The sequence below is a fragment of the Mus musculus genome, chromosome 2, assembly GCF_000001635.26.
Source record: "Mus musculus strain C57BL/6J chromosome 2, GRCm38.p6 C57BL/6J".
In the NCBI taxonomy this organism is placed as follows: Eukaryota; Metazoa; Chordata; class Mammalia; order Rodentia; family Muridae; genus Mus; species Mus musculus.
The window spans coordinates 155,236,506-155,254,155 of record NC_000068.7 but is presented as its reverse complement, the minus strand read 5'-3'; the positions used below and the strand labels follow the sequence as shown (position 1 = coordinate 155,254,155).

The 17,650-nt window shown below is 46.3% G+C and overlaps 1 protein-coding gene across 4 annotated transcripts; it reads right to left on the bottom strand.

Annotated features, from left to right (window-relative positions):
• Nucleotides 1-3,878: 3,878 nt before the first annotated feature.
• Dynlrb1 (dynein light chain roadblock-type 1) lies at nt 3,879-17,623 on the bottom strand. 4 transcript variants are annotated; one of them, NR_111891.1, is made up of 4 exons: nt 17,539-17,623; nt 11,350-11,421; nt 6,218-6,385; nt 3,879-4,235 (listed from the first exon to the last, which is right to left on the bottom strand). NR_111891.1 is itself a non-coding variant. In NM_025947.3 (4 exons), the coding sequence occupies exons 1-4, from the start codon at nt 17,539-17,541 to the stop codon at nt 4,192-4,194; spliced, it is 291 nt and encodes a 96-aa protein (NP_080223.2). In that variant the 5' UTR covers nt 17,542-17,623; the 3' UTR covers nt 3,879-4,191. The 4 variants fall into 4 exon arrangements, 2 of the variants coding, with proteins under 2 accessions (NP_080223.2, NP_001278037.1); NR_111890.1 differs by having other exon boundaries at nt 11,350-11,425; nt 17,216-17,548; NM_025947.3 differs by having other exon boundaries at nt 11,350-11,425.
• Nucleotides 17,624-17,650: the final 27 nt, after the last annotated feature.

Sequence of the window (17,650 nt, the reverse complement as noted above, 5' to 3'; positions counted from 1 at the left end):
TCCCTGTTTAGTTTCTGTTTCCATGATCTGTCCATTGGTGAAAGTGGTGTGTTGAAGTCTCCCACTATTATTGTGTGAGGTGCAATGTGTGCTTTGAGCTTTACTAAAGTTTCTTTAATGAATGTGGCTGCCCTTGTATTTGGAGCATAGATATTCAGAATTGAGAGTTTCTCTTGGAGGATTTTACCTTTGATGAGAATGAAGTGCCCCTCCTTGTCTTTTTTGATGACTTTGGGTTGGAAGTCAATCTTATCAGATATTAGGATGGCTACTCCAGCTTGTTTCTTCATACCATTTGCTTGGAAAATTGTTTTCCAGCCTTTCATTCTGAGGTAGTGTCTATCTTTTTCTCTGAGATGTGTTTCCTGTAAGCAGCAAAATGTTGGGTCTTGTTTGTGTAGCCAGTTTGTTAGTCTATGTCTTTTTATTGGGGAGTTGAGACCATTGATGTTAAGAGATATTAAGGAAAGGTAATTGTTGCTTCCTGTTATTTTTGTTGTTAAAGTTGGCATTCTGTTCTTGTGGCTGTCTTCTTTTAGGTTTGTTGAGGGATTACCTTCTTGTTTTTTCTAGGGTGTTGTTCCCGTTCTTGTATTGGTTTTTTTCTGTTATTATCCTTTGAAGGGCTGGATTCGTGGAGAGATAATGTGTGAACTTGGTTTTGTCGTGGAATACTTTGGTTTCTTCATCTATGGTAATTGAGAGTTTGGTTGGGTATAGTAGCCTGGGCTGGAATTTGTGTTCTCTTAGTGTCTGTATAACATCTGTCCAGGCTCTTCTGGCTTTCATAGTCTCTGGTGAAAAATCTGGTGTAATTCTGATAGGCTTGCCTTTATATGTTACTTGACCTTTTTCCCTTACTGCTTTTAGTATTCTATCTTTATTTAGTGCATTTGTTGTTCTGATTATTATGTGTCGGGAGGAATTTCTTTTCTGGTCCAGTCTATTTGGAGTTCTGTAGGCTTCTTGTATGTTCATAGGCATCTCTTTCTTTAGATTTGGGAAGTTTTCTTCAATAATTTTGTTGAAGATGTTTGCTGGTCCTTTGAGTTGAAAATCTTCATTCTCATCCACTCCTGTTATCCGTAGGTTTGGTCTTCTCATTGTGTCCTGGATTTCCTGGATATTTTGAGTTAGGATCTTTTTGCATTTTCCATTTTCTTTGATTGTTGTGCCGATGTTCTCTATGGAATCTTCTGCACCTGAGATTCTCTCTTCCATCTCTTGTATTCTGTTGCTGATGCTCAAATCTATGGTTCCAGATTTCTTTCCTAGGGTTTCTATCTCCAGTGTTGCCTCACTTTGAGTTTTCTTTATTGTGTCTACTTCCCTTTTTAGGTCTAGTATGGTTTTGTTCATTTCCATCACCTGTTTGTATGTTTTTTCCTATTTTTCTGTAAGGACTTCTACCTGTTTGATTGTGTTTTCCTGTTTTTCTTTAAGGACTTGTAACTCTTTAGCAGTGTTCTCCTGTATTTCTTTAAGTGAGTTATTAAAGTCCTTCTTGATGTCCTCTACCATCATCATGAGATATGCTTTTAAATCTAGGTCTAGGTTTTCGGGTGTGTTGGGGTGCCCTGGACTGGGCGAACTGGGAGTGCTGGGTTCTGATGATGGTGAGTGGTCTTGGTTCCTGTTAGTAAGATTCCTACGTTTACCTTTAGCCATCTGGTAATCTCTGGAGTTAGTAGTTATAGTTGACTCTGTTTAGAGATTGTTCTTCTGGTGATTCTGTTACTGTCTATCAGCAGACCTGGGAGACAGATTCTCTCCTCTGAGTTTCAGTGCTCAGAGTACTCTCTGCTGGCAAGCTCTCTTACAGGGAAGGTGCGCAGATATCTTGTGTTTGGACCTCCTCCTGGCCGAAGAAGAAGGCCCAAAACAGGACCTTTCTCAGAAGTTGTGTTGCTTTGGCAGTTCCCAGAAGCTGTCAGCTTCTGTGGTGCAGACTCTCACCTGTGCAGACTAAATTCCTAAGTTCCACGGAGTCCCGGAACCAAGATGGCGACCGCTGCTGCTGAGGCTGAGCTTAACTTTGTTTTCATGTAAAGTGATTTTCTTGCTGGAGTACACAGGACAGATTGGTGGCATTCTACAAGAGGCTGTGGATGACTCAAGCTGCTAGTTGGGTGGGAGAACCAATATATAATGAGCCAATCATGAATTCATATCTCTGGTAGATTTGAAGGAATTTAGAATCCATATCTCTCCTTTTCATCTCAAGGTGCTTACAAACAGGCCCTTTAACTACAAGATGGGGGTGGGGACTGGAGAGACAGCTCAGCGGGTAAGAGCATTGGCTGCTCTTCTGGTCCTGAGTTCAATTTCCAGCAATCACCCATCTTTAATGGGATCTGATGCCCTCTACTGATGTGTCTGAAGACAGCTACGATGTACTTCTACACATAAATCTTTAACCAAAAAAAAAAAAACAAAAAAAAAAAAAACAAAAAAAAAAAACCCACCACCAACAACAACAAAAACCCAGGGGAAGCCACACTTTGTCTTGAAGGATAAATAGAATCTTATTGTCAGCTATAAGATGGATCTGTGCAATATCTCAATCCCTCAGGATGGCACCCAACAGAGGAGGGAGTCAGGGCTGTTTTTAAGTTTTGTTTCTTCAGTTAATAGACTTCAGCTAGATAGGCAGGGCAGAGCCAAATGGGATAAGTGCTACCCAGGAGTGTGGTCTGGCTGCAAAGAGATGTAGCCCTGGCCTGAACTTTAAACTTCTTTGACCTATAATGCACACACAAAAATAAAACTCTGTGTGTGTGTGTGTTCATGCACATGTGCCACGGACATTTGTGAACTGCCCCATTTGGTACTGGAAACTGAACTTGGTGCTCTGGGAGAGCATGCTCTCTTTCAAATTCAGCCTTTTCATTTATTCTGAATCTGTTTTAAGGCACAGTTTCACATATCCCAGGCTGGACCCTAACCAGACCCATGCCCGGCTTATGGGACTCTGGCGAACGATCCCAGGGCCTTGCACATGCAGGCTTGAGCCCAACCATAAGCTTTTGGGACATTTTAAAGATTTTAAGATCTGTGCTATGTCTCTGAGTGGGTATATGGATGTGAGTGCAGGTGTCCCTGGAGGCCAGAGAGGGTATTGGGATTCCTTGGAGCTATAGTTAGTTAGAGGTGGTTGTCAGCTGCCTGACATATATGCTGGCAGCTGTAATCCAGTCCTTTGCAAGCATAGAATACACTTGTAGCTGCTTAAACAGTGTCTGATCAACAAGAATTAGAAAGTGCACCAGTTTCTCTTTCTGTGCAACAAGGAACAAAAGACAAAAATGTAATGGCAAGTACAGGTGGTTTTCGAGTGAGTGTCTGGGGCCTGGGGAAGGAGGAGGAGCAGGAGGGAGGGAAGCGTCTGGTAAGGACCCCCTTGCACACACCAGTGCCTTGGGCAGAAGGATGATCACCACGAAGGAGCTCACCAGGAAAGAGTGGGGTCAGAGTTACTGAGGACGACCGTGTGCGAAGAGCTGCCTACCTACAGACCCATGCTCTCAGCTGTGAGACTCCAGGAACGCCATGTTCCTTCCCACCTGTGTTTCTCCCAAGTCCCCAGCTCTCAGGTAGTTTCAATCCAATGGTGTGAGCTCCTGAGGTACACCAGGTGCACTGTGGCTACTCAGTACTCACCACTCTTTTCCTTTGCTTAGGGCAATTCGATAGAGGTGTCTAAAAGGTCCAGGAATGAGTACATACCAAGCCATATTCAGGAAGTGTGCCACAGGAGCTAGGAGGAGCAGGCCCAGGGACCATGAAAACCTGCCAGTGGCTAGAAGTTGTGGGTATGTTCAGCTGACCATGTGCTAGCATAGGTATAGGCCTTTCCAATCTAGTAAAGACACAACACAGTAGGGGGGTTGAAGTAATTTTTACTTTAAAAAACAAAAACAGCTTTCCAAGGGGGACAAGGTGAACTGAAAGTTTGAAGAGCTGGGTGTGGGCTTATCATAAGCTCTCATTCCAAAGCCTGCAAGGGCGAACTGATTCCCCAGGGGCTGACTGGATCAGAGGCACTCCTTGTGGGGTGGGCAGAGCGACCCTTGATCAATGGCATGGTCTACACAGGCTCAGGTGGCCACCACGTGCCCACTGACATGATTAGCACTATTATTCTTGGGGGACATTAAATTAAGGAATGACACAGGAAGCCCAGACAGTGGCTTATTCAGTTGGATTCTGGATCACAATCAGGAAATAGTCTTTATCTGGAAAAGAGAAAAACATAAAAAGAAAGAAAGATCACTAGATGTCAACCAGGAGAGGCTAACAGTAATCGCTAACCACACAGTGCAGGAGGGAGGGAGCTTCCAGAAGAGCATCGGTGGCAGGAAGTAACCAAGTTCCTTACTGTCTGCTGCCAAGTGGCTGATGGGAAGTGAAGTCTCCATGAGATGCAGTAGTGAACTAACTGCCTCTGGAGGCCGGTAAGATGACCTGATAACCTGAGTTCAACCCGCACGCACACAGACACACAAACATTAATGTAAGGAAGATTTTAATATGACTGACAGATACCTTAGTCCATCCTGTGAAGCTGACTGGCCTGGCCTGTTGCTGATCTGTACCACCCAAGAATACTTTGAAAGGTCACAGGAAGGTATTTGCTTCTTTGAAGTATTTTCCAGTGATAGTCTCATGAATCAGACTCTCCACAGAAATGGATAGGCCTCAGTTATCAAGAAAACAGGGCAAACTGCTGTCTGTCTGGGCAAACCTCGCTGATTTTGAGCATTTTCTTGGGGTACTAGGACTTAAAAGCCAGGGTCTTGTAAATGCTAGGTGAGAACACTGATGTACACCCTCAATCCCAAATTCATTTATGGATTTTAGATGTAGGTACTCCGTTCCCAAGCACATCAACTGAAGTTGTGCAGCACATTTTAGACACGTGGGCTCGTGCCTGGATGCTCTGATCTTGATGAGGACGACAGCAGTCTGCAGGTAGACAGAAACCGCGCTTACGCCCTGGGCATCGCCTCTATCTATGGAGGATTAGCTCTGCCAGGGCACCTCAGTGAACCCCAAAATCACTCCAGGTAGATGCTAGTGGGCTACTTTCCTAATAAATCATGACAACTAACCACTACAAGTGACTATAATTTCATAGCTAAGCAATCTGCACACATAATTAACAAGCTAAAAGCAAAAATATACACACCCAACAAAAATTCTAAATTGTGCAATACTATATCAAGTACTGTAGGAGGCAGTGTCTTATGATTGTCCATTGGAAACTGTACTCTCTGTGTGCATGCACATGCTGAGCAGGCAGAGCTCAGGAGAGTGGGTCTTGCTGGAGCTTTTCAAAGTGGCTAGCCTTCTACCAAGTAGAAGCCAAGACTCGAGCTCAGGTGGTCAGGGTTAGCAACAAGAGCCTTTACTGGCCGAGCCATTTGGATAGCCAGGATGTAGTAAAGTTGCTTTGTGAGGCCAATAAATCACACTATGTTACAAAGCTTACTGTGTTAAACTATGAAGCTCTAGGCTTCAGGGGAGCCACAAGCAGTCACTTTGTAAGACGAGACTGGACCTCTTCCTTCCAGGCCAGGTCATTCCAGCCTGTGTGAGTTAGAGGAGGCAGAGTAGGAGGCATCCCTGTGCCTCCCCTCTGTAGTTCCCACCCTTGTGGGCTCCTCCCACTGTGAGCATCTCATTACACTGAGAGTGATCCTAAGGCCTAAACACAGGCATGCTTATACTACCAGCCAAGCTTGTTACTGGTGACTCAAAATAGCAATCTGCTCCAATGGTGGTAGGGAGCTGGCTACATGGGTCGGAGACAGGACTATAAATTCTTTTTCATATAGAAACAGCTTTTCCACCCTTCTGACTCATATTTTCCTGGCTCTTAAGATTCAGCTTCAACATTCCTTTTTCTGAGAAATCTTTGTTCATTGTCCAGGCAGAACTGATCAACCCTTCCATGTCCCACATGTTTATGGAATTCTTACCAAGCTGAGAATGACCAGCATTAATGTTTGTGTCTTTCTCCCTCATGAAAGCACAGTTCCTCTATGAGGCTTGCTGAAGATCACTGGGGTGCCACCCGACAGTGACTGGGCAGTGAAGCAAGCTGACTCTTTACACCCACTAGGCCTGCCTTGAACCTGTGGAGACATTACTGTGCCACACTGTCCTCATAAGCCACAGGTTCAGAAACTAAATGTGAAGGTACAAGAACCCTTACCTGGTGCCACCATAATTTCATTTTTCTTGGAGCGAATTCGAAGGAAGGTTAGGTCGTTTTGGGGGTCAATCTCACGCACAGTGCTCCGCGCCTTCAAGATGAAGTTGTGCATGAGGTTGGCATACTGTGTAGTGGTGGGATTGTCCATTGTGCTCTTGATGGGAATGCCTGTGGGAAGGACAAATGGAAACCAAGCAGAAAAGAGGTTGGGAGCTGGAGAGATGGCTCAGTTGGGTTAAGAGCACTGGTTGGTGTACCTGAGGTCCTGAGTTCAATTCCCAGCAAGCACATGGCTCACAACCAACTGTAACGGGATCTGAAGTCCTCTTTTGTCATGCAGATGTACAAGAATACAACACTCATATACACAAAGAGGACGAAAAGGAGGAAGAAAGAAAAGAGGTCCACTTACACTGAGACATACCAGACATAAGCCCATTACTGTTCTTGGAAAGGCTGGCTGAGCTGCAAGCATATGAAGATGCTTCCCCACCCCAGTGTGTTTCTATGTGAGTGTCTTCTAAAACAGCCCAGTAAGAGGCTGGAAGTGTAGCTCAGTGGTAAGGTGAGTTTTTCTGTGTAGTCTGTCTGAGTCCTGGGTCTAGTACCTAGCACAACATAACCGTGATGGTTTGTATATGCTTAGACCAGAGAGTGACACCATTAGGAGGCAGGTGTGTCACTGTGGGTGTGGGCTTTATTTAAGACCATCACTGCCTGGGAGCCAGTCTTTTCATAGCAGCCTTCAGATAAAGATGTAGAACTCTCAGCTCCTCCTGCACCAGGCCTGCCTGGATGCTGCCATGCTCCTACCTTGATGATAATGGACTGAACCTCTGAACCTGTGAGCCAGTCCCAATTAAATGTTGTCTTAAGAGTTGCCTTGGGGGGCTGGCGAGATGGCTCAGTGGGTAAGAGCACTGACTTGCTACATTGTACTTATAAATAAATCTTAAAAAAAAAAAGCCGGGCATGGTGGCACATGCCTTTAATCCCAGCATTTGGGAGGCAGAGGCAGGCGGATTTCTGAGTTCGAGGCCAGCCTGGTCTACAAAGTGAGTTCCAGGACAGCCAGAGCTATACAGAGAAACCCTGTCTCAAGAAACCGAAAAAAAAAAAAGAAAAGAGTTGCCTTGGTTATGGTGTCTGTTCACAGCAGTAGAACACTAAGACAACAACAAATCATAAAAAGAGCCCATGACGTAAGAGAGTCCATACCTCCAGCATCCCCCTGTTGCTGGATGCTTAGACTTGGATTTTACTGGCATAATTAATCAGCCAATGACTATCACTGTGTATTAAGTCTCTCTTTCTGAAGACTGAACAATTAAATGATTACTGGGTATCCTACTGTCATCACTGGTGCCTGCTGTCATGTGGTGAGGGATGTGGCTTGAGCCACGTTCTGTTATCAGGTGTCTGTGAATTGGCTATGACGTGTCAGAAGGCTCCATCCAAGAGAAGTCTGGACACTGGTAAGAATGTGTTACAGGCACTCCTTACATCCAAGTGGCTAGACATCATGGGCCCTGTGAATCTGGCCAATGGTGAACAAACAGCCTGGCGATTAGCCAGAGGCAGCCTTCCACCAGGAACCTGTGAAGCAGCTGAGCAGGAGAATGAAGGTGCAGGAATGGGCTACAGTGGTCATTTGTCTGTAAGGGACTGAGGCTGGGGCCTCGATGCTGTTTTTGGGTCCTAGGTGGCAAAAACATGCAGCCCTAAGCCCCATGAGGCCTCTCTACAGCTGAGGGTGGCAGTGTGACTGGTGCCTGCTGTAATCTATCCACAGTGGATGGTCCTAAAGGAAGAACCCTCCTGTCTGATGACATCCCAGGAGTAGTTAGAACCCCAGTACCACACTATTAGGAAAGTAGACCTTTATGCATCTCCCACTAGACTATAAATTCCCTGGGTGCAGGCAGGATCTAATCTCATTTGCCCACTAGCATCATGGTTACGTGTGAAACATCAACTGATGTTGGTATTTGAGTTATTCCTGGAGTTTACCTTTAGATAATAGAATGAGTTTGCTTATATATCAAGTAGGCAAATGTTAAGGTGCCAGCAAACCTAACCATTCAGCGGCTCACTCTAGAAGAGAAGGTAAGGGGGCACAGGGAAGAAGGGTCATCCTTCCTAACTTGAGGTGGGCCTCACAGAGGCCTACAACTACTAGGCAACCTAACTGCAAGCCCTTACTGTGTAGCTTGCAGACTTACGTGGCTGCTGGGGAAGCACTTTTTTGAGACATGGTTCAGCCCTTCGATGGGGCTGGTGGGTAGAGCATTTGCCCAGTATATACAGGGCAAGGAGCCTGAGCCCCAACACTGAGAAGAGAAAAATTTACTAGATAGTGCTACCCAGTACACATTCTGCCCTAGCCGAGGTGTGTTAGAAGCAAGGAGCGCCAGATGCTTTGTTGACGAGGCCGAGGCTGCACAATCCTACTAGAGCACATCCTTAGCTACCCGACCCACTTTGGCTTTTGGAGCCCAGGATCTCATGCATGCTGCCCTTGAACTCACTGTGTAGCTGAGGATGATTCTTTTTAAGCCCAGTTCTTGGGCCTCTATCTCCCAAGTGCTGGATACATGCCAGGGACCTACTTGATCTCTCTGAATCTCAATTTCCTCGTGCTAAAATGAGGTATGGTAAAAATAAGTAAGTAAATAAATAAACCCTCCCCTTTGAACCAGGGTCTCATTATGTAGCCTTGGCTGACCGAGAACTCATGATAGGACCAGAACAGCTTGGAATTTAACACGATCCTCCCGAGTGGTGACACTGCAGGTTCACTGCGATGTAAAGACTTAGCTGCTGCTCTCTTTTTAAAAATACTTATGTATGTGTATGTATTCCTAACGGGGGACACCATGTGCATGTAGCAGCCTGAGGAGGTTAGAAGGGGGATCAAACCCTCCAGAAGTAGAGATACAGGTGGTTGTAAACAGCCCTAGAGCTTAGCTTCTTCAAAGAGGAGAGTCTAAGGAAGACCTGGAAGGCAGACTGGCAACAGTACACATTCTAAGTAGGGGTAAAAACTCGAACTGAGGTCAGAGAACAGCCTTCAGTGGAGAAGACTGACAGCTTCAGCCATCTCAGACATCTATCTTCTTGGGCTGCTCACACCTACAAGCTGCGTCTGCAGCCTCGGCACAGCAGTTTGTCAGCCAGCCATCTGCTTGTATACTAGATCAGGGCCAGAGCAGGGTCTATGTGGTTCCCCTGGATCTTCACTGTTCTCTCTGCTGCCTCCTGGACAGGTCCATGAATCTCTCTCCGAGGCTGGTCCTTAAGGCTGTTGGGGCCATCAGGGCCTACAGACCCCAAAGGTGCACTCAGATTTGAATCTTGGTTCTGCAGGTTAGAGAGATGGCTCTTCCAGAGAGAAGACCTGGGCTCAAGTCCCAGCACCCACATGGCAGCTCACAACCTTCTATAACTCCAGTTCTAGGGAATTGACACTCTTTTCTGGCTCCTCATACAATGCACACATATGGTAGATACTTAACATGCAGGCAAAAGCACCCATATGCAGAAAATAAAAATAAAAAATAAATCTTAGAAACAATTTTGGCTTTGTAATAAGAGGCAATCATCAATTAAATTTCTTCCTGTCTCTGTGTAGCCCTGGCTATCCTGGAACTTGCTCTGTAGACCTGGCTGGCCTCAAACTCACAGAGATCTACCTTAACACAAAAACAAGTCTTAACAACTCTGATTATCACCTGAGAAATAAGTTGGATAATCACAAGGGCTGAAAAACACAGAATACTGACAGCTGTGATCTGTCAAGGCAGTGGAACTGAGAAAAAAAATTCATATTTACTAAGTTAAGATCTCTAAGGTGGTGCATGCCTTTAGCTCCAGCACTCAGGAGGCAGAAGCAGGAAGATCCCACGTTCCAGGATAGCTTAGGTTACACACCAATACCCTGCCTCAAAAGAAGAAAAAAAAAAAATCACAAGAATACTATCAGAGGGGATGGAGAGATGGCTGCTCTTCTGAAGGTCCTGAGTTCAAATCCTAGCAACCACATGGTGGCTCACAACCATCCATAATGAGATCTGCTGCCCTCTTCTGGGGTGTCTGAAGACAGCTACAGTATACTTACATATGATAATAAATAAATCTTAAAAAAACAAAACAAAAAAAAAGAATAGTATCAGAACTTTGGAAATGTTTTAAAGAAAGAAAATGAGAATGAATTTGGGCTCCTTAGGATTGAGGAAGGACACTGTGTGTGGTGAGGAAGGACACTGTGTGTGGTGAGGAAGGACACTGTGGTATGGGAGGACACTGTGTGTGGTGTGGGAGGACATTGTGTGTGGTGAGGAAGGACACTGTGTGTGGTGTGGGAGGACACTGTGGTGAGGAAGGACACTGTGTGTGGTGAGGAAGGACACTGTGGTGTGGGAGGACACTGTGTGTGGTGAGGAAGGACACTGTGGTGAGGAAGGACACTGTGTGTGGTGAGGAAGGACACTGTGTGTGGTGAGGAAGGACACTGTGTGTGGTGAGGAAGGACACTGTGTGTGGTGTGGAAGGACACTGTGTGTGGTGTGGAAGGACACTGTGTGTGGTGAGGAAGGACACTGTGTGTGGTGTGGGAGGACACTGTGTGTGGTGTGGGAGGACACTGTGTGTGGTGTGGGAGGACACTGTGTGTGGTGAGGAAGGACACTGTGTGTGGTGAGGGAGGACACTGTGTGTGGTGTGGGAGGACACTGTGTGGTGTGGGAGGACACTGTGTGGTATGGAAGGACACTGTGGTGAGGAAGGACACTGTGTGGTGAGGAAGGACACTGTGTGTGGTGAGGAAGGACACTGTGTGTGGTGTGGAAGGACACTGTGGTGTGGAAGGACACTGTGTGTGGTGAGGGAGGACACTGTGTGGTGTGGGAGGACACGGTGTGGTGAGGAAGGACACTGTGTGTGGTGTGGAAGGACACTGTGGTGAGGAAGGACACTGTGTGTAGTGAGGAAGGACACTGTGGTGTGGAAGGACACTGTGGTGAGGAAGGACACTGTGTGTGGTGTGGAAGGACACTGTGGTGAGGAAGGTCACTGTGTTTGGTATGGGCTGCTTTCTGGAGACCTGCCTGGGTACAGGATGGACAAGGGCCTACCTTCTGTGTTCACCACGATGATGCCCTGCACTCCTTTCTGGCTCTGAAGCCTCTTGAGTGTTTCCTCCACCTCTGCCTGCCAGAAAGGAGACCAAGATTAGGAGTCAGTAGGCAGACCGGATTAACGTCTTCAGATCCCGGCCCAGGAATGAGAGTCATCTAAAAAAAAACACCCAGGCACTTGGTAGTGCTCCAAAGCTGCCCAGGCCGGGCCCATATGGAGTGCTCCTCAGGCCACCACTGGCAGCCCCAGCATGAGCAGCACTGTTTCTGGCCCCTTACACCAGGCGGCCATCCCCTCCCTGCCCATCAGCTATTTGAGAGCAGAGTAAAAACCCCATTCCCTGGAGTACAGACACACCCACGACCCATGACTCACTCATGTGGCACTGTATTCTGATGAACTGGAAAAAACAAAAACCTAAGTAGTAGCTTTTAACAGGAAAGAGGCACTTCATTCTTTGTAGGTTAAACATCAAAAATGAAAATATTTCAAAGGGAGCAAAATGACCCCATAAAGATAAACTCAGTGACTTAAAAAGCTGCCACCCTAAACACAGTGACACTTGGTATATAAGAACAGGAAATATGCTGGGCAGTGGTGGCACATGCCTTTAATCCTAGCACTTGGGAGGCAGAGGCAGGCAGATCTCTTTGAGTTCGAGGCCAGCCTGGTCTACAGAGTGAGTTCCAGGACAGCCAGGGCTACACAGAGAAACCCTGTCTTGAAAAATCACCACAAGAAAAAAAAAAAAAAGAAAGAAAAGAAAAGAAAAGAAAAAGAACGAAGGAAGGAACAGGAACTATGTCTCAGGAAGAGCTCTGATTATCCAGAAACTGCTCAAGGTGGGACGTCCTAGCACACAGAGCCTGTCAACTGAGCAGATGATGAGAAGTAGGATCTCCCTCTGTGAAACATGCTTCTATACAGCCCTGGCTGTCCTGGAACTCACTCTGTAGACCAGGCTGGACTCAAACTCAGAGACTGCCTGCCTCTGCCTCTGCCGGGATTAAAGATGTGTGCTATCACACCTGGTCCTCCCCACCCCTTCAAAAAAAACAAACTTTCAAAGCTGCTTTTCTGAAACCAAATAGTTTTCTAGACCACCTGACACATCTCTTCAAGACCTAGTCTGTGACTCTGTGAGACATGTCAGAGCCTGTGTCTAGCTACTTAGTCTCTTAGAGTGGTCAGCAGAGTAGGTCCCCATGAACACAAGTCTAGCTGACCTTCCTCTCTCTACAGCTGGAGCCTGGTTTTGAAGTGTGCTTATTCTCAGGGTGCCCCCTCCACAGGCTTGGAATCTAGTCATAAGCTCCTCAAACGTAGTCAGGACAGGCGTTCGGATCTCTGTGAAATCAAGGCCAGTCTGTACATAGTGAGCTATAGCACAGCCAGGGTTTTATAGAGACTTTATCTCCAAAAGGGAAGAAGGCAAAGGGTCTTTGGAAACAGGGGTGTCATTCACAGAAAGAATGGTTCTCCATCACCTGGGTCCAAAGAGCTAGAGCTGGGGGCGGTGTGTGTGTGTGCTCCAAAACTGGAGATAACACAATGGGTTATTTTTATGAAAGGCTCACCCTAACAACCTACTTCCTGTAAGAACAGTGCCAGATGCCACAGGGTGGGTAGAGGGCTCCCCCTACAGAGCGCCAAGCAGCTTCATGCCTCTAATCTAGAACCTGGGTAAAAGGGCATGGTTGTGTCAGAAGCCGTTTGCCTGCTTCTGTGGAGAGAAAGAAAATAAATAAAAGCCTGCCTGCCAGGCAGAGTCAAGGCAGGTCAGGGGTACTGGCAGATTTCCTGGCCTGCTGAGGCATGGAACAGTAAGAGAAGGTGCACGTCAGGCAAGATGAGGGGCTGAAGACTCCACTGACCTTGGGAGTTACAGGGAGGCTCTGGGATGAGAACTGATGGCTTATGTGTTATGGCGCAGTCGTTCCTGTGGCTTTGCTTCCCAGAATACTGTGAGGTATAAAAAGGCTAAGAAAAACTAACTAGAGGCCGATGTGGCATTGACCTGCAGCCCTCCCATACCTGTCTCTTGCATCTTTTTTCTGCCTTCCCTATAATTATCCTCACTCCCGCCTCAGAGGACTGTTCCCAGCAGGTTGGTTGGAATTGGGGGATCAAGTGAAGGACAACGAGGAGGGAGAGCTTGAGAAAGAAAAAGGGGCTCAGTGCAATGAGAGTTTCTTGTAACCGACACAGGGAAACAGATAAGGGAGCTTGGAAAAAGAAAAAGACAGGGAAAAAAGATGTGAAGTGGAAACAATCGTTTGCTTTTTGTACAAATGCTTAAGAATATGCTTTGCTCAAGTAGGGCAACAGCAACTACATTTAATTTTTTAGATTTTGTAGAGGTGATTTGTCCTTGGTTTCTTGAAGAAGGTACAGTAAATTTAGCAACCTAGGAGAAGGTTAGAGAAAGACTTGGAGATTATTATGGTGTGCATGGACCAGGTAAAGTACCTGTAGATACCTTCAGTCTTCTAACTAGGGATAGATTAGATCCTAGACATGAGAAAGAAGCAGCATCCAGGGAGCAGACCCCCTCCGGCCCCTCTCCCCACACTCTCAGACTGGAGCACCCACTGACCCCCCAGAGCGTCAGAGGCGGAAGCGGAGGGCAAGGAGACAGCAACATGGAGCACAAGGCACAGGTGAGTTATGATCCAACCCAGCAGGTTAAGGTCTAAGAAAAATGTTCGAGGCTGATAAATGCAAGGTGAAGGTTAGAGGATGTAAAAGAACTTGATAGTGATGGATTAGAAATAAAAAATCCTTCAGATGAAAGATATTTAAAGTTGGTAAATGCAAGTGATAAATGTCAGAGGATCTAAGAAGATGTTTTAATGTATATAATTTCAAGTTACAGAGATGTAAGAAACAATTTAAGGTATAAAAAGGGGAAATGTTTCATATTCTCCCTGCATGCTATTGTCATTTCAAAGTTGAGAATTTTAACATTGATCAGTGGAGTTCTGATGAGCTAATGAAACACTGGCAGTTAACAATTCAGCCATAAGCTCAAGATTTTCATTTCCCTTTGGTTGGCTTCTGAATATAAACTTAAAGATGCTTATCATGCTAAAACCATCTCTGTTCAATCTGTGTATCTATAGCTGTAAACCTTTAACTAGCTCTCAAACGCACGAGTCTACTCCTGGTGTCTAACAGACACCTCTTAACTATTTTTCTAAAATATGGATTTCAATGCAATGGTATATCCTTTTGCAAACTACAGTTCATATAAACTTTGGGAATCAAGAGTCTTAAGACTTGGACTCACCTGTCACAAATCAAATGGACTCCAGATAAGTACACCTGCCTGTTCTGATCCAATCCAGCAGGTTGCCCCAAACACACACACCCCAAATCCCAGCACTTAGGAGGTAGAGGCAGGAGGATTGGAAGTTCAAAGTCATCCTTGGTTAAATGGCAAGTTGTGCACCATATAAGGCACAAATAAAAAAATAGTCCCATGCACCAAACATATCAAAAAGGAAGCATACCCAGCTGCCAACAGTGGTTAGCTTGGGGGAGGGGTAAGAATGACCTCGTGCACCTCTTACAGATCATATACAACTGCCATATGAGTTCACTTGGAATGTTCATCTAAATATGTAGCAATTTTATGAATGCAAACAACAATACAGTACTGATTATAGAAATCTACCATGTATGAAAACACAGCACATATACACTTATGTAAATTACTCCCGGGGGGGGGGGTCCTGTCTGGAGCACACCTTTAATCCCAAAACTTGGGAGTTGGAGGCAGGCAGATCTTTGTGAGTTCTAGCCCAGCCCGGCCTACAGAGGAACTTTCAGATATATATACAGATATATATTCTGGTGTATAAAGAACTCCTTGGTCTACAGAGGGAGATTCACACATACAGACACACATAGACATAGACAGACATACAGACACACAGACAACACAGACCAGACAGACACACACACACACACACACACACACAAATCTGGTTGTTCCTGAAGGAGACTGAAGCTGGGATTAGGAATGGATGAGAGAGCGATTTTTCACTTAGGTCCTTTTGTATTAAAACTGTGAATATGCTATTTAAAATTTTTAAAATATATTGATGTATTTACTTTATATATGCAGTATGTATGTATGACTTATGCAGGAGCCTGCAGAAGTCAGAAGTAGGTGTCAGATCTAGAAGTGGAGTTACAAACAGATATGAGCAGACATGTGGGTGTTGGGAATTGAACCTCAATCTTCTGTAAGAACGACAAATACTCTCAATGGTTGAGCCCATCTCTACAGTTCCCTATTAAAATTTTTTTACAGGCGAGTGTTGTGGAAAATAACATTGCACAGATTTGAAGCAATACTGTTTTTGATGATGTAGACACAGTCTTCGTGATACCATGAAAATCACAGACCCCTAATTGAACAGTCGATGCAGACCACAACAAAAACAGAATAAGAACACCATACACAATGTACCTATGTAGTTGCCTCTAGCTCAGTGATCCTTAACCCTCCCAATCTGTGACCCTTTAATATGGTTCCTCATGTTGTAGTGACCCCCAGCCACGAAATTATTTCACTGTTACTTCATAACTCTAAGTATCTGATATGTGATCCCTGTGTGCTGAGACCCACAGGTTGATAACCACTGTCTAGGTGATGCCAGTCTGTTTCCTTCTCAGTTGCTTAGTTTTCTGGGACTAAAAAAAGTAATTAAAAGCACTGGATATTCTTCCATATAGGAGTGAATTTGACTCCCAGCACTTATATGGTGGCTCACAGGCATCAGTAAATCCAGTCCCCATCTGATGCCTCTCCAGGCACATTATACATAGACATGTATTCACTAAGCAGCAGGCTGCAGCTGTCAAAATGGCTGCACCTCTGCTCCTGCCTCAGCCTATAGCCCTCACTGGAGCTGCCTCAGCCATCAGGAGGTACCCCTGGTACCATGTCCTCTCTGGCCTCCCCAAACATCTCAACAGTGATGGCAGCTGCCTGCAGTTGGGAAGGCCTTCCCATCCTAGCTCAATGGTCCTGATGAAGGAAAAGGGGGGCAAAAAAACCCCACCAATGCCTGGACAGGAAAACCTACCAATCCCAGAGCTCCCCCAAATCCCAACCAATTCTCACTCTGGAAATCTCTGCCCTGAGAAGCTCTGCCACCTAAGAAATCCTACTTAAGACTTCTTCTTTGTTTGGTGTCCTGCTGCCCACTTCCCAGAGCAGAGACAGCCACCCCAGGATTCATCCCTCCACACCCTGGATTTGTCCCTGCAATGAGACTCCTGAACTACCCGGCTCAGCTGGGGATACCCTCCCTGCTGTTGAGGAGACTTCCTCTCAGAGTTGTGTGCTTCCTGGCCCCGTGTCTCAGTATGCCCTTCCATGGGACACCTTCTCCCCTCAGAGCTGTGTGGTTCCTGGGCTTCCGTGGAGTGCCCACGAAACCCTTCTTTAGCAGCAGGAACACTTAACAATACATACAAGCAAAACACTACTTATATACATAAAATATTTAACTTTAAAAACAAAAATAGCTTGGGCGTTTTATATCCTAAGCTGCCCTCCAACTTCAAATCCTTTTGCTTTTGCCTTCGCCTTCCCAGAGCTGGAATTGCAAGCGTGCATCCGTTGTAAATAAAATTCTGAGGTTTGGTTTAACGACGGAAAAGGCCTTATAAATTCTGTACACTTGTGAGGGTTGAAAGCACCACCCTGACCCCCGTGGGGTGGACCTCGCCGGTACCTGACCCCAACGCCAAACTGAACCCACAGGCAGCAGTCAAGCCTGCAGAGTTCGAATCCCGGGGATCGCTGCCTTAGGATTCCAAGTGTGAAGATGGCCCTAATGGCCGTACCTACTTCCCAGAGCGGAGGAGGAAAGGCCATGCACGTAAGCGCTTACGCCCAGGGTGCCTGCCATATGCCGGACTTCAGAAAACGTCGCAGCCCGGCCGGGGTCTCCCAACACTGACCAAAAAGCAAAACTGTACTCGAGCCGGAGGGCGGGCCTCCGGGGCGACCCCTCACAGACCAGCTTCCGGTCGCTCCGCCTCGGCTGGGACTAAAGGCCCGCATCCCCGGGTCCCGCGGGGCGACGCCCAACGACCAGAACCCCTACCGGGGGATGGTCACGCCGGGTGGCCGCAGCCCGCTACCGCCGCCTTGGGTGGACACTCACCATCTCGGACGGATCCTGCAGCTCCGAATCGCCAACACTTAGCCGCGTTCCCCGCCCTTCTGAGCCTGCGCACAGTCCTTTGTGGAGACGGACAGATCGAGCAGCCTATCAG